The following is a 21,015-nucleotide window of genomic DNA, read 5'->3' as shown; positions in this document are numbered from 1 at the left end:
TGTATCAACATTCACAATGTCAAATCAATATTTTTATACTCATTATAAAACGTAGTTCTTATACTCATTATAATAAGCATTGTAGATATTGATATTTTTAGTATAAATTTGGTCAAACACTTTGCAAACGGTTGACGGAAGTAAAAAGGACCAAAGGGAGTATCATGCATGCGGAGTAGGCAAAAAAATTGCTCATTTATAGCCGGTCGAAGTCTCAAAGGGCGCGACCGCGCGAGGGAGGTGAAGGTCATGAGAGGCGCGACGGTTGACGGAATTAAGTGAAGTTACCCACGCACCGGCATGGCGTGCGAACAGGCAGAAGCTATACCATCAGGCCTACGATATGGGTCTAGTAGACATGACATCTAGTGGGTCCTGCATAGTTCTAGAGAACTCTTTGGGGGCTTGCAGCCGTTTATCCACCGGGCAAGCCAGCAACCCCACGCCGTTCGCACGCCCTACTCATCCCCGTCTTCTACTAGTACAGTACCTAACAACAGTTCGCTCCCAGTCGTCCCGTCCTTTCACATTACACCAGTTCAACTTCTCCTAACCCTCCCCCAAAATCCATGGCCTCCCAAATCTCCATGGTCGCCGCTGAGTACCAGGTTAGAGCCATCAATGGCGATGAGTTCGTCGTCATCTACACACGTGGATCCGCGACGGTGAAAGCATGCCTTGCTTGCTTCCTACGCATGTTCAACATTTCAACGGATGAGTGGGTCGCTGGGCTAGATGTTGAGTACACCATAGTCCTGCAAAGAGAGAAGATTCTAAAGGAGGCAGAGAAGAAGAAGCCCGCTGTGATCCAGGTTTGCGTACATAATGTGTGTTTGGTCTACCACATATGCCATGCTGACGTTGACTGCCAGGATTTTAAAAACTTCCTCAAGGACGAAAGAGTGAAATTCGTTACTGTAGACTTTAGGAACGACAGGGATGTCCTGGGTAGGATAGGCCTCGTTGTAGGCCAGCCCTTCGATCTCCAGAAGGCAAGCCTGGTGTCCTCCTCTCAGCCTTCAATACTGACCCTGGCAGCAGCCATGATTGATCCTTCGTACGCTAAACTGAAGAAACCTCACCACGAGTTTCATCATGCATGGGAGTCGAAGACATTAGATGTAGATCACATCCTGTATGCAGCAATGGATGCCTACCTTTGTTTAAATATCTACAAGGGTTGGATGAAGAAGCAGAGCCCAGTGTCCGGTTCAAGCAAAGAAGCATCGGCGAAGAGGAAGAGGAAGAGGGACGAGGACGAAGTCGAGGACGTGGACTCGGACTCCGAGTAGGTGGTAGTGCCGTCGCTCATGCTGGTTCTACTGCAGTGTCAAGCGGACTAGTTGCTTAGTTTATTTTCAAGGGTATGTTGTGCTGAGGCCCCAGCAGAACTATGTTTATGTTCTTTCTCGTTATTTGAACTCTTTAGTACATACAGTAGTACTAGTACTATGTCTTACTACTGTTCTTCTTGTAGTTGGTACTACTGCTCGTATCTTCGTGTTCCTACTATACTTAATATGTTCGTACTAGTAGTATAATTTGGGTCAGTTGATTTGTGAAAGAAGTTCGACGGAGCAAAGGAAGAAGACAGCAGAGAAGCTACCCCAGTATCTATATTAGGGTGGCAGGGTGCCCATGATCTATCTTATGAGTGTTGGGTGTGGAATGCAGTTCGCCGGAAAAAAATGAATCTTGCCCGAGGTTAAACAGATGGCGGGGGTGGGGGAGCATGGCAGTGGCAGGAGGTTCAGGGGAGGGCGCGGCGGCAGCGGCAGGTGGTTAGGCGTGTGGCGGGCTGAGAAGATGAACCATGCATCAATTTCGGAGGTTGAAGAAGCCCTTCTAGCCATCCATGTTGCATCAAACGGCTCACAAGAGTCAACTGGCCCAAATTGCTCCTTCAGATTGCAGGATCCACATGGCATTCAAGGTCTCGAAGGTAGATTCCGCGTCCGCACCCGGTTTGCGGGCTCGACGCGCGCACGACCGGCTTCCGCCGCGACAGCCACCATGCGCGCCTCCTCCGCGCGGGCGGAGACAACAATGACACGCTAGTTCCTCCTCGCCGGCGTGCTGGAGCACGCGCTCGTCCTCCTCTTCGTACGCTGCGTGCATAGACGCGGCTCCACCAGCTGCTCGCATGCTTGGCAGCGCGGCGGCATCGCGAGGAGGGACTGCAGACGACGTGAGCGGGCGAGCCTTCGGCTTCATGGCACAGGGATGGCGGCAACACGACGGTGATGGGCGAGAAATTGTTGGCCGGAGCAGGCGGGCGCCGGCATGCGCAACGGTGGCGGTGGCATATTGATGAGTGTGCGTATGGGAGCTTAGTTTAGTTTTATATAGGGTTGGTCAAACTTAAAAGAAAACCGTACTAGTACACGTAAACATTAGACTTAGGCAGCGCTTTTATTAGTTACCACAAACATGATACGGAATCCTGTGCAAGCGCGTGAACCGCGGCCGCGCGGTCGATCGAACGGTGCGTCACCGTGTCGCGCTCGAAGGACATCCACCGAACCTTTTGTGACTGTGAAAACAATCCCCGAATATTACTCAACTTTTTTTCCTTGAAAAGTTCTTGACGCTACAATATTTCCATATATTTGAATTTAGCTCCGGTTCGTGTTTATTTGGATTTGGACGTTTTAGGTACGCCCTAGTTTTTTTAATACTGATTTTGTGTGTGTGACTGAGAGAGAACGCGTGTATGTGTCCATATGTGTGTTGTGGCAGAAGGGCAATGTGGAGACGGTGTGCGTGTGATAGAGACATAGAGAGGTGTGAATGTGCAAATGATCATGCATGAGTGAGATATAGACAGATGCCGATACGTTGTGTATACATGAGAGAACAGTCTTCTATTTTACTTGTGTGTGTGTGAGAGAGAGAGAGAGAGAGGGAGAGAGAGGAGCATCTGTAACACAACAACCATCTCTCTCGATTCGTCCGCCCCTCGCACGATCGCATGTAACACATGCATCAACGCGCACATTTTGACACCCTCACCCGGCCCCTGCCCACCTCAAGGCCAGCACATTGCTCTCTATCTCGCACGCACAATCTCTTCGTGAATACCCTGTTTAGCATGTAGCTTTCTGTCACATACACACACATTTCTCTCCTTAGGTTTGTTTTCTCTCAATATCTGACACACACACACACACACAAACCCCCTCCCCCGAGCACACAATTCATCCCCATCTAAGGTTATATGGCGACCACTCTCGCTTGTGCTTCTCTGCACCATACCCCAGCATGCACAACACCTCAATCTTCAAAGAGGGCATCGAGGAGATAGAAGACGGCGACCACACTGCACTAGAGAATGCGGGGCCATTTGGAAGCAGGATGATGTGACAACGGCTGACTGACTCCTCCCCCCACCCTCTCTCTCTCGCACAAAATTACCAATCCCTCTCTCCCCCGCACAAAATTATCAATCCCTCAACCCACGAGATCCTTCCCCTCTCGTCCATGTTTTTCCAGCTCTCTCATCAAACCTGTTGTCTCTTCTCCTTCCACGTGTACAGAATCCGGATGCACACGCATCTCACGTATATTACATGTCTCCATATTTCTCACAGACCTAACTTCTTCCTCTCTCTTTCTCTCTCTTTCTCTCTCTCTCTCTCTATTTCGTTAGGTTTGTCTCCTACTCTCTCGTCCACATACATACAATCTTTCCCGCCCTACTCCATCTTCGCAAGCTCTCTCTGCACGTTTCATTCACACATTGGGATATGTTCAAAATGTTGCTTTTATAATGGCTGATGTAGAGTTATTGTTGGTTTTGTTGCATCCTACAAAGTAATAACTATGAAATGCATTTTGATTTTCATTTGACTGGGATTATGTGAGTTTGAGCATGTTGTGAAGTACTATAGACCTCGTATACATCTTGGAATTCGACAATGATTGTAACTATTGAATTCTATAGACCATTACATTCGAAGTCAGTAGCCTAAAATATTTATTTCACAATTTCAACAAATGATTAATTCACTACATACTAAGAAAACAAATGTGTACTCCCTCCATTTTTATTTAAGTCCGCGTATTAGCATTGGTCAAAGTCAAGTTTTGTAAACTCTCAGAAAGTTTATAACAAAAAATATTAACATATACAATAACAAATAAATATCATTACGTTCATTATTGAATGTACTTTCACATCATACATATTTGTTATGGTAAATGTTTATATTTTTCTATAAACTTGGTCAAACTTTAGGAAGTTTGACTTTGGTCAAACCTAATATGCAGAGTTTACTAGTACTGCTCGCTAGTTGCTTAGCCGAATCACCCAACACGCCACACGGGGAGTTCAGTGTCACAAAATTTTGAGGTCGGCGGGAAAATCTCCCGCGACCCTGATTCGAGCAGTGGGAAGTTACCATCATAGCCTTCGGAACAGGCCTACGGATGACGGTTGGTAGGGGGCTGTTTTCGTAACTTCAGGTTCACCGTACCCAGCCAACCCCACCCCGGCACCCAGAGTAGTACACCTGAATACTCCCTATTTTCTATCCCCACCGCAAAATAGACTTCTCCATGGCACCGCAGCCTTCGTGCTCCTCCCCTTCTACATCGGCGCACTCGTCCACCGCAGCGCATCTGCCTCATCGACGACCTCGTACGCCGCACTAGAGCTGGTCCACCGTCGACTCGTACATGGAGCCTCTTCCCCGGCACCACCTTCCACGGTCTCGGATCTGCTTCCCAGAAGCCGACGCCAAGCGCAGAAGCACCACCATCATGGATAATGAACTGACTCCCGTTACCGACCATGACTCATAGAGGCCGCCGCGACCATCGTTCTCCTCCTCGATTGGTAATGTTTGTACTGAATCACTAGCAGTACATGTGCAGTTCCAATTTGTTCATACCTACCCTTCAAATTTCCTGGGTGCTATTGTTCCCGTAAAAGTAATTGGTTATAGCCTCCATTGTCCAACAGAATATCAGCTTATAATTGTGCGTCGCTCCTGTATCGCGCTATGCTTGGGTAGGTTTTTCATCTGCAACTAGTAGTGTGACAAATGATGGAAAGTTTTTTAGAACTAGCAAGATGCCCATGCGTTGCACGCATCAAGATGCATTTGTATGAGTAGTTTATCTTGTGGGAGAAAAGGATGAACGAGGGAAGGCCTTATTTGCAAATTTGGAGAGGGGTGTGGGTATCTTTTTGCAAAATTGCCATTGTATCCTTCCTATCTGCAAGATATAAATCGAACGGCCTATATTGCAGGATGGCAGGCACACCATCATCACCAACTCTATTTTTTTATAAGAAAAAAGTAGAGAGTAGAGAAGTAGAGATAAATATTAAATATAAAATAAATATAACAGTAGAGAAAAGAGTAGAGATAGCAGAGACGTCGGGAAAGGATTGCGCGCGCACGGGAAAAAGCGGCCGGGCGTGCGCTAGTTTTGGCGCGCGGCGTCCGGCGCGCTTTATAAAATCCAACGCCCTCCCACCGCTCTGTGCCTTGCCACCGCTCTCTCCCCGCTCTGTGCCTCGCCACCGCTCTCTCCCCGCTCTTTCTCGCCTCGCCGCCACCGCGCCACCAAGCCGCCGCGTCGCTGGGAAACTTGGGGATACCGCGGCGTCCGTGCGTGCCCCTCCGGCGGCTTCTCCGTCGAGATCCAGTTCCGCGAGATGCGCCTCGGCCTCGGCAATTTCGACACCGCCAACGAGGCCGCCCGCGCGTACGACGCGGCGGCGTGGCACCTCCGGTGGCCTCATAGAACATTGAACTTCCCCAACGTGCCGACGCAGGAGCGGGCACAGGAGCTCGCGCCTCTCCTGCAGCTTATCACCGACGAGGATCGTCGTGACAACCAGAGGCGGGAGCACTGTCTCGGCATCGCCGAGATGGACGAGGAAGCCATGGCGCTGTGGCGCCAACGCTTCCTGCAGGACATCATCAATGAGCGCGAATTCTACGCGCAAAGGAGGGCGGAGAGGTATAAGAGGAGGGAGGAGCAAGCCGCCTATCGCGAGGACAAGCGTAGGCGAAAAGTGGACGCTTAATTCAACATGAGGCTAGGAGCAGCGTCGCCCTGGGAATCCGACGACGAACGGTGTCTTCACACCTACAATCAGATGTCGGAGGAGGACATCACCGAGGAGGAGTCGGACGACGAGGAGTAGTTGAATAATCTATTTTTTATCTATCTATGCTGAGAACTATCCTCTACTCTCTAGTCTCTACTCTCTATCTCTACTTCTCGATCTCAGCACCGTAAACGCTTTTTTAAAGCGCCGCGCGTTGCGATTCTGTTGGAGATGCTCTAACATGGCAGACGAGTTCTTTAATGTTTCCCGCAAGATGCGCGAGTATTACTAGTAGTATATTTTTCTTGCCATGTTGAGATTTTAAAACCACGAGTACGAACATGCAGAGGAGCAATGAAGACAGAACACGGGATATTGGGGACATCTTCAAGGAGCGTGGCAAGTTAAAGAGGAGCTGCACTGAACCTGTAAAACGAGCTTTGGTAAGTAACACCCTTTCAATTACTTTCGTTTAACCTCGTGTTCTTCGATGCGTATATGTTGTAGTTTCTTTTTCTCTTAAGCCTCGTGTTCTTAGATGTGTAATAATAAGAGTCTTAATCGTCCTGATGCTTTCGTTTTTAGCTTGATGTAGGAAGTGGGTGTTCTCACCTTGTAGTCTGTTTTTATAATTTTTTTCCTTTTGAATTCACTTCTCCCAGTTCTGTTTGTATGGCTTCTACTAAATGGATCTGGGTTGCTCTGAGTATTGATCTAAAAAAGAAGTAACTTCATGTCAGGATGCAGTTTCTGCGAGGAGGGAAGTATGGTCAACCTCGTGATCATGTTTCCAAAATGAGGCCGGATTACACACAAGGTGCCAGTTCCCTAATGATGCTGGATTAGACACAAGGTGCAAATTCCCAGATGATGATGGATTACACACAAGCCAGGTGGAGTCGTCAGTTGTTCGTGTCCTCGTGGCTCTAGTAAAGGCTGAAAGAAAGCGTGCAACATCCCTTGAGAATGTAGCTGAGTTCCTGAAGAAGCGAAAAGAGCAATCAGATGCTCTCTTAAGCCATGCCAAAGAAGAGATGGAAGAAGCCAGAAATAAGCTAGCAGAGGCAGAGCAGGCTAGGCGTCTCCTGCTATCTAAAACTGTTGTCAATACAAAATTTCCTTCATAATAGCTAGGTTCAAATGTTTATCCAGTCAACATGCCTGTTGTGATGTCCGTGCATCTACTGATGTGGCACAAAATATATTTTTTGGGTCATGTAATAACAGCAATTACTTTACAAACAATAACAGACGAAGCATTGGACATGGTATAGTTCACGCGCAAGCCCCACATTCCAAGTTCAACCTCCACATCAAACTCATGTTCACAGATATCTGCACATTCATACATAATGTCCACAACCATGATTCACTTCAAAGCCAAAAAAAATTGAGGAGAGTTATAAATAAAGAAAAACCTCTAGTTCCTGCTACCAGTGCGAGCACAACAAGTCAAGACCATGCGTAATTAATTATATTTTGGTCATTTTTGTGTCCTAAAATGTCGGCCGGCTCGCGGAAGGACGTGTTGCCGGCACACGCGTGGATCAATGAAGGCAGGCGGGGCAGTCTCAAGCCGGTTGCATGCGGCGAGGAGGCGTGTTCAGCCGGGCCTGCAGCGAGTGAGGCCCTCTTGGCCGGCGCGGCAGTTCAATGCCTGCGCTATGAGAGGTCGCGTCCGTGTCAGAGCATCACTCCCTCCAGTCCTTTTTTAGTTGGGTATAACAAAATCTCGTTTTCCATTCACATTTTACAAGTAAAATTCGTGGACAAACTTTGACCCAAAATACGATGGGGACTAGTAAACCAGAACGGAGGTAGTAGTTTTTTTTAATCAAAGAAAGGTTTCCCCCTTCCGATTTTCATTACTGAAAACCAACATCTAAATCTAAACCATAGTATTTGCCCTAGAACTACCAGGTTCAACATCTCGCAACATAAACCCATACAACCATACGCTAAGGAGGTACGTAGTACTATGAATGCCATTTTCGCCCCGTACCAATCGTTCTAAAAACTACTTAGTACTTATAACGCGCCATTGAAAATCGGAACTCTTAATCCCGCTAAAAAATGATATTTTAAACGTGGCTACTCGATCTGTGGCAACTGGTGAGCCACCGCCTCCAAATCGTTCACCTGTGGTCCCGACCATCAACTCCTATGGATCAAATTATCACGTGAGCTGACTATTCCTACAAAGGTGCGCTCCGCCACGTACCCGGTACCCGCGAATGCAGCAATCGTGCACCTAGGGTTTTAGGGTTTATTTGTTAACGTTGCCTTTACGTAACACTCATGTGTGCGAGACAGCGAGAGACCGACTGTGTGCGTGCGCCTCTTCTCTTCATATATGTACTCCACCGTTTGTCTGGTGTCCAAAAATTTATAATAACTACTAGCAATGTGCCAATGCGTTGCCACACAATCAGAGTAGATTAATACATATTCACCGACCTGATAGAAAAAAAGTCTAGTTTTGAAATACGTATATCACTAAAAATATGTTATGTTTCACTCAAAATATATTCCTTTGACGGTTTTGATGAGATAAGGGAGGAATGTTGTTGGTTTCAAGATTCGAGAAGTGGTATATGTCTAATTTCTACTCTTACGAGCAAGATGCCCGTGCGTTGCACGGAACATCAAGATCTTGTGGGAGAAAAAGATGAACGAGGGAAGGCCTTATCTGCAAATGTGGAGAGGAGTGCGGGTAAATTGCCATAGTTTCCTTCCTATCCGCCAGATATAAATCGGACGGCCTATATTGCAGGATGGCGGGCCCACCATCATCACCAACTCTGTTTTTTATCCCTACTCTTATAAAAAGCATAGTCGGTAATGATCGTGTGCCTGCCATCCTGCAATATAGGCCGTCCGATCTATATCTGACGGATAGGAAGGAAACTATGGCAATTTTGCAAAAAGATACCCACACCCCTCTCCACACTTGCAAATAAGTCCTTCCCTCGTTCATCCTTTTCTCCCACAAGATAAACTACTCATACAAATACATGTCGATGTTCCGTGCAACGCATGGGCATCTTGCTAGTTGTTGCAAAAAGCCCATGTGTGTGAGAGAGAGAGGGAGAGAGGAGGAGGACGGAGTGCATGTGTGACAAAGACACAAAGAGTGTGTGTGCGAGAGGTATCAGCTTAAAATGAGGTGATAGTGTGTGCCTGCATGATCGAGAGGGCGCGTCTCAAGAAGGGAAGAAAATTTAACGACCAAACCTCGAAGGATTTGAGTCTCTGTGCTTACTGTGCTATCTTCAGCCTGTCACGAATCAACTTGAACTTCTCAGCATCTCTAATCAAGTCTGGTCCAAAGAATTGACATTCTCCAACCTCATCCCACATCAACGGTGTCCTGCACTTCCTACCATACAATACCTCAAATGGTGCCATCTTCAGACTAGCCTGATAACTGTTATTATATGAGAACTCTGCATAAGGTAAATTATCATCCCAACTGGACCCATAGTCCAAAGCACAAGCTCTCAACATATCCTCCAAAATCTGATTTACCCTCTCTGTCTGCCCATCAGTATGTGGATGGAAAGTTGTACTGAACTCCAGCCTGGTGCCCAAGGATTCATGCAACTGACGCCAAAATTTGGATGTGAACTGAGTACCTCTATCAGACACTACCTTCCTTGGAACTCCATGCAGACAAACAATTTTACACATATAAATTTTTGCTAGCTGAGCACTGGTATAAGTAGTCTTTACAGGGATGAAGTGAGCAACTTTAGTCAAACGATCAACAACTAACCAAATAGAATCATAACCTGACCGAGTCCTGGGTAAACCTATAATAAAGTCCATACCAATCTCATCCCACTTCCAATCAGGTATAGGCAATGGCTGTAACAAACCTGCTGGTCTCTGATGTTCTGCTTTAACCCTCTGGCACACATCACATGTTGCAATATATCCAGCAATTTCCCTCTTCAGGCTAGGCCACCAAAATCTTTCCCTCAAATCCAAATACATCTTAGTATTACCTGGGTGAATAGAATAAGGTGAATCATGCGCCTCCTGAAGAATCAACTTCCTGATATCTGCATCTCGAGGTACACAAATACGCTTCTCAAACCATATGGCTCCATGTTCATCCTCATGGAAACCTTCTGCCTTACCTTTAACCATATTCTCTTTTATCTCAGCAATCTCCTTATCATTCTTTTGAGCTTCTCTGATCCTGTCAAGCAAAGTAGGCTTTACCTCAAGTGTTGCTAAATATCCCTTAGGAACCATCTCCAACCTGAGATTCCTGAACTGCTCACATAACTCCGGTGGCATATCATCAATATTTATTGCATTAGCATGGCTCCTACGACTCAATGCATCAGCAACAACATTAGCCTTACCAGGATGATACTGCACATTCAAATCATAATCTTTAATAAGCTCCAACCATCTCCTCTGCCTGAGGTTCAAATCCTTCTGAGTGAAAATATACTTCAAGCTCTTATGATCAGTAAATATATCACAATGATTACCAATAAGATATGGCCTCCAAGTTTTCAATGCATGCACAACTGAGGCTAACTCCAAATCATGTGTAGGATAATTATGCTCATGATTCTTAAGCTGACGTGAGGCATATGAAACAACTTTACCTTCCTGCATCAAAACACTCCCAAGTCCTTGACGAGAAGCATCACAATATACCTGGAAGTCCTTATGTATATCCGGCAGAGTTAAGACTGGTGCTGTAACCAAACGCTGCTTCAACTCCTGAAAACTGGCTTCACATTCATCAGTCCAAACAAATTTCTTCTCTTTCTTCAGAAATTCAGTCATAGGCTTTGCAATCTTAGAAAAGTTCTCAATAAACCTCCTGTAGTAACCTGCAAGGCCCAAAAAGCTGCGAATCTCTCCAACTGTCGTGGGTGTCTCCCACTCTGTAACTGCAGCAACCTTAGATGGATCAACTGCAACTCCATTACCTGACACAACATGTCCAAGGAATGCTACCTCATCCAGCCAAAACCCACATTTGCTAAACTTGGCGTACAGCTGATGTTCCCTCAATTTCTCCAATACCAAACGCAGATGCACCTCGTGCTCTTGCTTATTCTTGGAGAATACCGATATATCATCAATGAAAACAACCACAAATTTATCCAAGAACTCCATAAACACCTTGTTCATCATATTCATGAAGTATGCGGGAGCATTAGTCAATCCAAATGACATAACAGTATATTCATACAACCCATACCTCATAGTAAAAGCAGTCTTTGGAATATCTTGCTCACGAATCTTCAATTGATGATAACCAGAACGAAGGTCAATCTTAGAAAACACAGTAGCTCCCTCCAACTGGTCAAACAGATCATTTATCATAGGCAAAGGATACTTATTCTTAATGGTTACCTCATTCAGAGAACGATAATGAACACACATCCTCAAGGTCCCATCCTTCTTCTCCACAAACAGAACTGGAGCTCCCCAAGGTGATGAACTTGGGCGAATAAATCCTTGTGCCTGCAATTCTCTTATCTGCTTCTTCAATTCCTCCAACTCTTGAGGAGGCATTCTACACGGTCTCTTTGCAATAGGTCCAGTGCCTGGTATTAAATCAATAAGAAACTCAATATCTCTATCTGGTGGCATGCCTAGCAACTCCTCTGGAAACACATCTGGATAATCTCTCACAACTGGCACCTCTTCCAGGCTACCCCCCTTAAGAGAGTTCACCTGCACCTGATTACGCTTATACTTACACACATATTTGATCCTCTTCCCTCCTGGTGCACTGAGAGTGATAGACCGACTGGCACAATCAATACGACCTTTATATAACTGCAACCAATCCATACCCAAAATAATATCCAGACCTTGTGACTTTAATATAATCAAATTGTAGGAAACTCATGCTTCCCAATAGACAACGCCAACTAATGACAACCAACACCTGCTATCATCTCAGCTCCGGGGGAACTCACTCTAATAGGCATACTAAGTGTTTTGGTTGGCAATCCATGTTTATCAACAAATACCCTCAAAATGAATGAATGCGATGCACGAGTATCAAAAAGAATAACTGCAGGTACTGAATTAATCAAGAACTTACCAATCACTGCATCAGGTTCATTGTAAACCTCCTCCACATTAACATGATTTACATGACCCTTTTGGAAGGGGTTTGGCTTGCTGGATCCTGAGTTCTTCGCCCCTGGGCAATCTGTGGCATAGTGCCCCATAGCCTTACACCTGAAGCACTGCACCTGACTCAAATCCCTTGGCGCACGTGTAACCTGGTGGTTCTGGTTATTGTTCCCTCCATTGCCATTGCCATTACCATTACCATTACCATTACCTCTGCCATTGCCATTGTTACTCTTGTGCCCATTATGATGATGGTGGCCATTATGGTTGTGGCCATTCCCTCCATGATGATTATGATCATTACCTCCATGATGATTATGATGCCCATTACCTCCATTACCATGATATGAAGTGCGTGGCTTCTGTTGTGGTCCTAAATTATACCTGTTATTGTTGTTGTACTTCCTCTTGCGATTCTCTATGGCCTGTTGCTTTCCCTCCAGCACAATAGCCTTATCAATCAGGTCCTGACAATTCCTAAAAGTGGCCACTGTCAACTGAAGGCTCAAATCATCATTAAGGCCCTCCAAGAATTTCTCCTGCCTAGCTGCATCAGTGTTAACATCATTAGGAGCATAACGTGCAAGATTATTAAATTCCTCCACATACGCATTAACTCTGCAACCTCCCTGGCGCAAACTGCGGAACTCCTTCTTTTTCAGACTCATAGCACCAGCAGACACATGTGCAGCACGAAAAGCATCCTGAAACTGAGGCCATGTGATAGTAGCAATGGGATAAGTGACCAAGTAGTTGTCCCACCAAGCTGCAGCAGGACCCTCCAACAAATGTGAGGCAAACCTCACCCTCTCTGCATCTGTGCATCCAACCGTCTCCAGGTTCCTATTGACTGCACGGAGCCAGTCATCAGCCACAATAGGTTCAAGGGAACTGGAGAACCTCTGAGGATTCAACCTCAAGAACCTGGTAAGCATATCCACAGGTGGCGGTGGCGGCGGAATGTTGTTGTTTTGGTTCTGGACAAGCAACTGGATCAACTGAGCCTGTCCCTAAAGCAACTGCTGCATGTATGGCGGTACATCATTGCCATTGTTGTCTCCTCCTGCAACATTACGCCTATTATCACGCCTCGGCGGCATCTGGTGGGCAAGCATAGATGAGTTATAGATATAATAGGGCCAAAGCTATGTATATATAAATATATTCTACCCATATGCATAATATGATCAAGCCAACAAAACACAACAACAAATAACACCAACAAACAAACAACAAACAACATGATAATATTATATATATATATATAGTCGAATAATTTTGACACTAAGCAATTTAACAAACAACTACCAATCAAGCAGACAATCTAGTATCTTCATACCACGAAAGTGGGCATAATCAGATACGCTAACACGATAACGTTGCAATATAAAGCAAGCATGAATGGTGGTCTCAGCACTAGTTCCTACTTAACTGTTCAAGATACTTGAGGGGGTTAACTAATAAACAGCAAGAAGTATAGCTGGTTTATAAAATAATTTTCACTCCTATGGCTTTTCTAATCCATTTTCTAGGGTCACGTCCTACAGTCAACCTGGCTCTGATACCATCTGTAACGACCAAACCTCGAAGGATTTGAGTCTCTGTGCTTACTGTGCTAGTCCCTGGATCGAACTCGTTAGCACACACAGTATAGATGAATACCAGAATAGCAAGTGCATCATTTATTACAACGTATGATCCAAAATGTAAAAAAAACAATCTGCATAGCACTTGGCTAGCTTTATTCAATCAAACAGCGGAAAGTAGCAGAAAATAACGATGAGTCCCATCATAGCCCACTGGCGATGCTGAGTGCAGACTCGCGACCCTAACGGTACCTTACTCTTCGTCTGAATATCCTGCAACATGAGACGTTGCAGCCATATAGGTCAATACTTTGAATGTATTGGCAAGTTACACATGAGTAATAATATAGCAGACCTACATGTATATGCATAGTACAACAAAGGAAGGCTTGGGGGTTTATTTTGCAGAAAGCTGATTTTGTCCTCATAACTACCTAATAGTCAAATTTTTATTTAGTTCTTTTATTACTACAATTATATACACAAGGTTGAGTTGGCAAAATCAACTCCAACCTACCCTTTATTAAGTTGCCCAACAAATTTATTAAGTGTCACATCTGTCAAGATCATCCAACAACTGTAATGGCATAGTGGCTCAGATTTACCCATAACCGGGGGCACGGCTAATCATGATTAGTTTTAATACTCTTCAGAGTTTTGTACGCTTTACCCACTGGACCCAATCCGAAGATTGAGACGAAGTCTTTCAGAAGGGGTCCCCTTAACCATCTGACGGCCACATCCCACCTATATATGCTACATCTGTCGACACTGTCTGGGCCAGGGTTCCAACAACTGATCAACTAAGCCAGAGCCCATATAGCCAGTGGCCGCACATGGAAGCTACTAGTCACTAAGTCTGTCTGATCTTTTTGAACCTGGGCGGCATTCCACTTAGGGTGCACTCTCATGAGTGCATGGCCTTAGAAAAGGTGCAAGACCCCATGATGCCTTCCCTCAACACCAAGCAATACCACTTCCGCCCAGAGGTGAGTTAAATCCTGAGTTACTACTCAATTTGTTAAATATATAATCCTCACATAAGCTCAATGAATACTTGAACCAACCCCGTCTACAAAGCATAGCAAAACTACAACTACCACGATCTGCAATGACGGGAGATAGCTCAACAATATAGCAAAAATATAACAATCCTATACATGCATATATTCATAGTGTGATATAACTACATGCATAGAAAAAAATAGGTAAAGGATGATCAACATGTAACTTGCCTTGGTTCTGGTTCAGAAAGTCACACTCTTGACAATAGCTCGCGTCGCACTCCGGACAATCTACACGTTTCACACAATTCAACAAATCAATCATCGGAACATGAATAGAACCAAAACAAAACCAACAGCAAGAAAACCATGTTAAAACTCAACAACAGAAGCTTAACAGCACCTAAATTGCACTACGGTCACAATGCAAAAAGAATCACTCGAATTCGATAAGCGGTTTGAAAGATACGGCCTCCGAAAGGTTTAATTCAAATTCAAACGAATTCAAATTTGAACAGTGCAAAAATGTGCAAAGTTGGTACTGTGATAAACTACTGGTATTTGTGAGTGCATAGGAAAAAGAATTACCTAAATTGAGTATATAGACTAAAAGATATAGCTAAAAGAAGTTAGAGAACAAATCTGGAAAGAAAAACAAAAACAACAGAAAACTCCTGCACTGTTCGTGCGTGTACTGTAGTTGGTTGCCACCTGGCAGCACGTGATTGGTTGGAGGACCTCCTGTGCGTGCGTGCTCACCAAAAGCAGAGGACGGCGGCGACGGTCTCGGGCGTCGGCGGTGGCGGCTCTCCGGCGAGTCTCCGGTGAAGGGGAAGTGATGGGTGGGTGCGGCGTCGAGCGGCGGAGGCGGTGGTGAGGTCGGACGGCGACGGGGCGTCCTTTGCGGGCAGCAACGGCGACAAGAACGGCGGGTGTGCTCCGGCGAACGTTGGTCGAGCTTGTTCCTCTCTCCCCGCTAGGTCTCTGGCCACGAATTTTTTTCAAAAACGTGCGTCGTGGAGCGGCGAATCTGAAGGGACAAGAGATGCGGCGGCACTGGCTCTTACGGTGGCGAAAACCTCCGGCGAGCGGCGGCGGACGGCAGAGCTCCGGGACGAGATCCAATCGCCCCAACCAGGGCGTGTGGCAACGGGGAAGATCGGGACAGGGGGTGCGGGGTTTCCCTGGGGTCCTTTGCTCGCGTACGCAGTCCCTGGAGCACACGGAATCAACCAGGGCATGCGAGCTCGATCCGGTTCGGCGTCGGGTGCGCGTGCGGATGTGCGCGTGTTCGTCCGACTCGGGGAAGGGGATGGGGAGCGGGGCCCGCGGGACAGCGGCTGAGGCGAGCTGGCGGATCGGGCACGGGCGGCGCGGCGCGTACCGCTTCGCATAGGTAGGTGGGCTGGGCTGCAGCGGAGCTGGGCCGCGACTGTTGCGCACTGGGCGCTGCGCTGTGCTGCGTGCTGCTTCTTTTTTTTCTCTTTAACAAAAACTACAGCAGTAAAAACTAAAAATAAAACAACAGTATAAAAACTAAATAAAAATACTTAGACACACAGTAAAATCTATACTGCTAATACAAACTATAGGAACACTAGTTCCTCACCTAATGCAATTTCAGAAATTCATTTTGATGCAAAAGGCCACACAAAACAGTAATAAACACTCAAATAAAATATTTTGAAGATTGCAAAAATTACCGGAACATATCAGATGAACTGGAAACAATATTCTGCACATTATGAACATTTTTAAACAGGGGAGAAGTCACATTATCTCCACTCCAATAAATTGCCTTTGTTGCATAATGATTTGAATATTCTGAAAAAGCAAATAATGCAACAAAAATATGATATGCATATGAATGATCTATTAACATCCTAATTTAGGAAAATTGGGATGTTACAGAAAAATCTACATAGATACAAGGAGCAGGAGAGAGACATGTATGCGATGGAAGCACGAGTGTGCGGGTGTATAAACCTATCTAGAGGCTAGTCGGTAAATGTTTGTGAGAGAAATACGAGTCGGGGGTGCGAAAGCGAGAGTTTTGTGTGTGTGAGAGAGAGACGGTAGTCGGGAAGGGGAGTGGAAGCAGGAGTTGTGTGTGTGTGAGAGAGAGAGAGGGGAGTTTGTCTGATCGGTAAACAAATGAATAATGTCAGTCTAGGATGGAGACGAAAAGGAGACTGCAACAAATGTTGTGTCTACAGGAGAGAGAGAGAGAGAGTAATTTTAGTGGTATGAGTCATATCTAGAGAGATATAGGGTGTGTGAGATAATCCCATAGAGAGAAAGACAAAGTGAAAGACGAGTGGAGACTGTGTGTGTGGCGGTGAAAAAGAAAGCTTAGGTACCTAGTGATACGAGAGAACGGTAGAGACGTGAGAGATAATGATACCCGTGTAATGTATAATGATAGGGAGAGTGTGACACTTCTCAAGGGAGACGTCGAGAGACCATGTTTGCGAGGATAGGAGAAACATGAAGTGAGCGTGCGGGTGAGCTAGAGAAAAGAGAGTGATAGCTACATGAAGGAGCATGCATGTGAGAGAGATGAGCGTGAAAGGAGTGAACATAAAAGGGATTCAAATATTTGAATTCGAGATGATGATACATGTAATCCATACTCGAACCAAAATTGATCTATCAAACATGCATACTCATATGAATTCACGCGCATCTATGTTATTTAATATGTAGATATTTCTGATCCATACATTTTAGTAGAACATAATTTGGTTTAATTTTTGAATTCAACCTTATGATTTTGAGATCATTGTATTTGTAAATCATATTATACATATAAAGGAGCAGAATTCTTTGTTGTGCTTTTGAAAGTATATATAAAAAATGATGTATATAGAATTTTATTCCAATCGAAAATGGATCCCGCCCAAAAAAACAGAATACAAACGGGATTCGAATTGAGTTGGCACGGTAAACGTGCACTCTGCAAAATTTGAACGAAGCGGGGAAAGTCGCAGTAACTGCCCGAAACCAAAATCTGCGAGATGGAAATTACTACTGCCTATCCCTACCACGCAAAGCCTATCTGCTCGATTTCTATAGGGTTCGATAGGGGTAGGTTTGTAATTTCACTCAAACATGACATAACCGCCTCTCACCCGGATTCATACACGGTGGGCGCCAAAACACAGTGTGTCCTCGGCCGAAATCGACTACCTCCCCGATTCATACACGGTGGGCGCCAAAAACAAACTCTCGTCGGCAAATATTCGGTGTATGCGAGATTACCGTCCTATCCCCAACCGACTAATATTGTTGTGATGTAGGAAATTTGAAACGGGGGCGAAGTTTGTAAATTTCCTCGCATTTGAGACAAGCGCGCCCTGAAGACATGGTTCCCCCTTCCTCTCTACCTCCATTTCCCCATTCGTACTCCGTGGGCGCCAAAACACCCTCTCCAGCCCAGCCTCCTCTGTCCGCCACCCCATCCACCGCCGTCCTCCTCCACCATGCCGGAGCTGATACCCCGACGCCGCCGTCCATTACAAGAGATCGACCTCTCTCATCCACGGCTTCGGACCGGGATCCTTGCTTCCCGTCCTCTCGCTTCATCCCCGCCGTCGTCCACCTTGCCGGCGTCGCTCCTATGACCGTCTCGTCCACCGCGCCCTGCTGCCACCATCTACCCTCCTAGATCTGCTTCCATGCCGCTGACAGCCATCGCTACCGCAGCACCGTCAAATTCTCAGCAGATGCATACACGGCGCCGCACCAGAGGCGGTACTCTTTCGTATCTGCTCAACTTATTTATCGCAGCAAGAAAATAGATCGCCACTGCTTTACTCTGATTTCTTGTCCATCACTTACTTGCTAGTTGAAAGCAAACATTGGTTGCGAAGTTGCCTTTGTTCGGTTTGCACCTTCAGATCCTCCATGGCACGCTCAACACTATACTCCCAATGCTTATGGTTTTCCCCTTTTATATTCCACACTAGTTAAATCACAGTAGACTAAATTTCAAAATTGGGTCAGTCGATTTTTCAGAGCTCGTCGGAGTTCGCCGGTGCGAACGAAGGGGCTCGGGTGGGGACGGTGGTTGTGGGGGGCGGTGGTGGGGCCTCGCCCAACGAAGAAAACTCAACGCGGGTGGGGGCAGGAGTGGGGGGTGGGGGTGGCGGAGGAACACAGGCGGTGGGGGCCGGCGGCCCGTGCGGTGTTCTGTATGGGAAGAATCAGAGACAAGGAAGAAGAAGGGTTAGGAGACATAGGATCTTCATCCAACCGCCTGAAATGGTCGATTGACCCAAATGACAAAAGTCACGCTAAACAACATGCCTTTATATTCAGCACCATCATCGTACCTGCTTAGCACTGCTCCTGAATCCATCAAGCTAAACAACATGCCACTCATAATTCCAAACTTGTTGCTCAAGTATGAATCTGATATGATGCTGATATTACTAAAACAGATAACATTTAATTGGTCAGCTAATGTTCCTACTTTACTTTCGAAAAGCACGTGCACCACATATAGAGAGACAGTAGGGAGTTGCTTTCTTAATGCGCTCTGGTTCATCATGTGTGGGCACTGCGCAACGAACATTTTATTATCCAAAATCTGCTTGCTCTTCTTTAGCATGTTCCTCTTCCGTTCTTCTTTAATAAGTACTCTCTCTGTTCCTAAATACAAGTCTTTGTATAGATTCCACCATGGACTACATATGGAGCAAAATGAGTGAATCTACACTCTAAAATGTATCTGGATACATCTGTATGTGATCCATAGTGGAAATCTCTACCAAGACTTATATTTTGGAACGGAGGGAGTATGATAGTAGTACAGTATGTTCCTTGTAGTTAAGATGAGCAGGGACATTTGCAGTGTAGAGGTCTATATGGTCGGTTGTGATGGACACTTTGAACTCTTCGGGCCTCTTTGATTCGTAGGATTTTGTAAACATGGGAATAGGATTTGTAGTGGCCTGCCCACTTGAATCCTATAAGAATAGCAAGGAAATGCGGGGAGCTGTGTCGCCTTTGAGAGTTACACTGATATTAACAGTACTGCACCTTCAATTGAAGAGAGCTGGTATCCGAAGCCTTTCTAGCCGTACCGGCAATACTAGCACATATATTCCAGCAAGTTCCACTTTGCTGATTTTACTCTGATGCTTACGGTTTTCCCGTTATATCTACACTATGATCTGTGTAGCTGCTTTGCGTCGCACTAGCAGCAGTCCACTCTTGAAGCTAAACACTGTAATGACTAACAAAATTGGCACCAAGGCATTGAGTGCCATTCTGGATGCAATGAAACTCATACGCTCCCCACCTGTTGATTCTTGTTCAGAATATGATCCTAATGACTATTCTAACCTCAAGGAGTCAAAGGTAGATGGCATGTCATGTTCACCCATCAAGGTGCCTGTTCTAATTTGGCAAGGTTTTATTGATTGCACGTATCTTGCATATGTTGTCTTGCATTTCTTATACTTTGTTGCACCGCCATCTGCTTAGTTTACTCATCATATATGTCAAGATCCCATGCCCATCCATTATCAATACATATTCCATCTGTCATCATACCATGTTTTTCCACTCAAATGCTGTTCTTGTGCATCAGACATCAAAAAGGAAGAGGGTGATTGCCGAACCTGAAGGAGCACCAGCAAAGTCCTTGAAAAACGTGGTTGTGCCGGAGAAATCAGACAACACCCCACTTATATTGGTTGTACAACCAGTGACACAAAATGTAGGACCAACTCCAGCAGACTGTACCCATACTTCACTGGCCACACCACTAGCCCCACCACACATGACCTGCACTCAAGCAAAAGTTATGCCGATTTCAATTGCCATAGCACCAGTCGTACCACAGAAAAATCCACTCCAGCAAAAAGTACAGGAAGTCCACCGGCCGAACACCTATCCCAACTGCAGAGATGGCCAATTCCTGCAGATTGGAACCCCATTCTAGTTATTCCTAGTTTAAAAGACAATGCTTTCAATGTTGTTAGGGACTACGTGCATATATTCCCATCATGGGAAGATTATAGTGAAGACAAACACCATTTTCACATCTTCCTGTCCCACTTACGTGTAAGTGCTATTATTCATGGTTATTATTTTCCTGTTTTCTGCGTATTGAACACATCAATGATTTACATTACATTGTTGTAAGTGGGCGAGGGTCAATCTGGATAGTCATGACGAGCAAAGCTTGCTTGTGCTTTTCAAGGAAGCATTGCAGCAGTATCGGTGTTACTGA

The 21,015-nt window shown here is 45.5% G+C and overlaps 1 protein-coding gene and 1 long non-coding RNA gene across 2 annotated transcripts; both read right to left on the bottom strand.

Annotated features, from left to right (window-relative positions):
- Positions 1-10,113: 10,113 nt before the first annotated feature.
- Positions 10,114-13,119, bottom strand: LOC109737009 (uncharacterized). The gene is made up of 6 exons (XM_073505787.1): positions 12,022-13,119; positions 11,450-11,773; positions 11,216-11,335; positions 10,742-11,149; positions 10,292-10,447; positions 10,114-10,206 (listed from the first exon to the last, which is right to left on the bottom strand). The coding sequence occupies exons 1-6, from the start codon at positions 13,117-13,119 to the stop codon at positions 10,114-10,116; spliced, it is 2,199 nt and encodes a 732-aa protein (XP_073361888.1).
- Positions 13,120-15,146: 2,027 nt separating this feature from the next.
- Positions 15,147-16,062, bottom strand: LOC120974940 (uncharacterized). Its single transcript, XR_005770520.2, has 2 exons — positions 15,842-16,062; positions 15,147-15,758 (listed from the first exon to the last, which is right to left on the bottom strand). It is a non-coding gene; the product is annotated as an uncharacterized lncRNA (long non-coding RNA).
- Between the last annotated feature and the right edge of the window lie 4,953 nt (positions 16,063-21,015).

The sequence above is a fragment of the Aegilops tauschii genome, chromosome 1 (assembly GCF_002575655.3).
Source record: "Aegilops tauschii subsp. strangulata cultivar AL8/78 chromosome 1, Aet v6.0, whole genome shotgun sequence".
Lineage (NCBI taxonomy): Eukaryota > Viridiplantae > Streptophyta > Magnoliopsida > Poales > Poaceae > Aegilops > Aegilops tauschii.
This window is presented reverse-complemented; position numbering and strand designations above follow the sequence as displayed.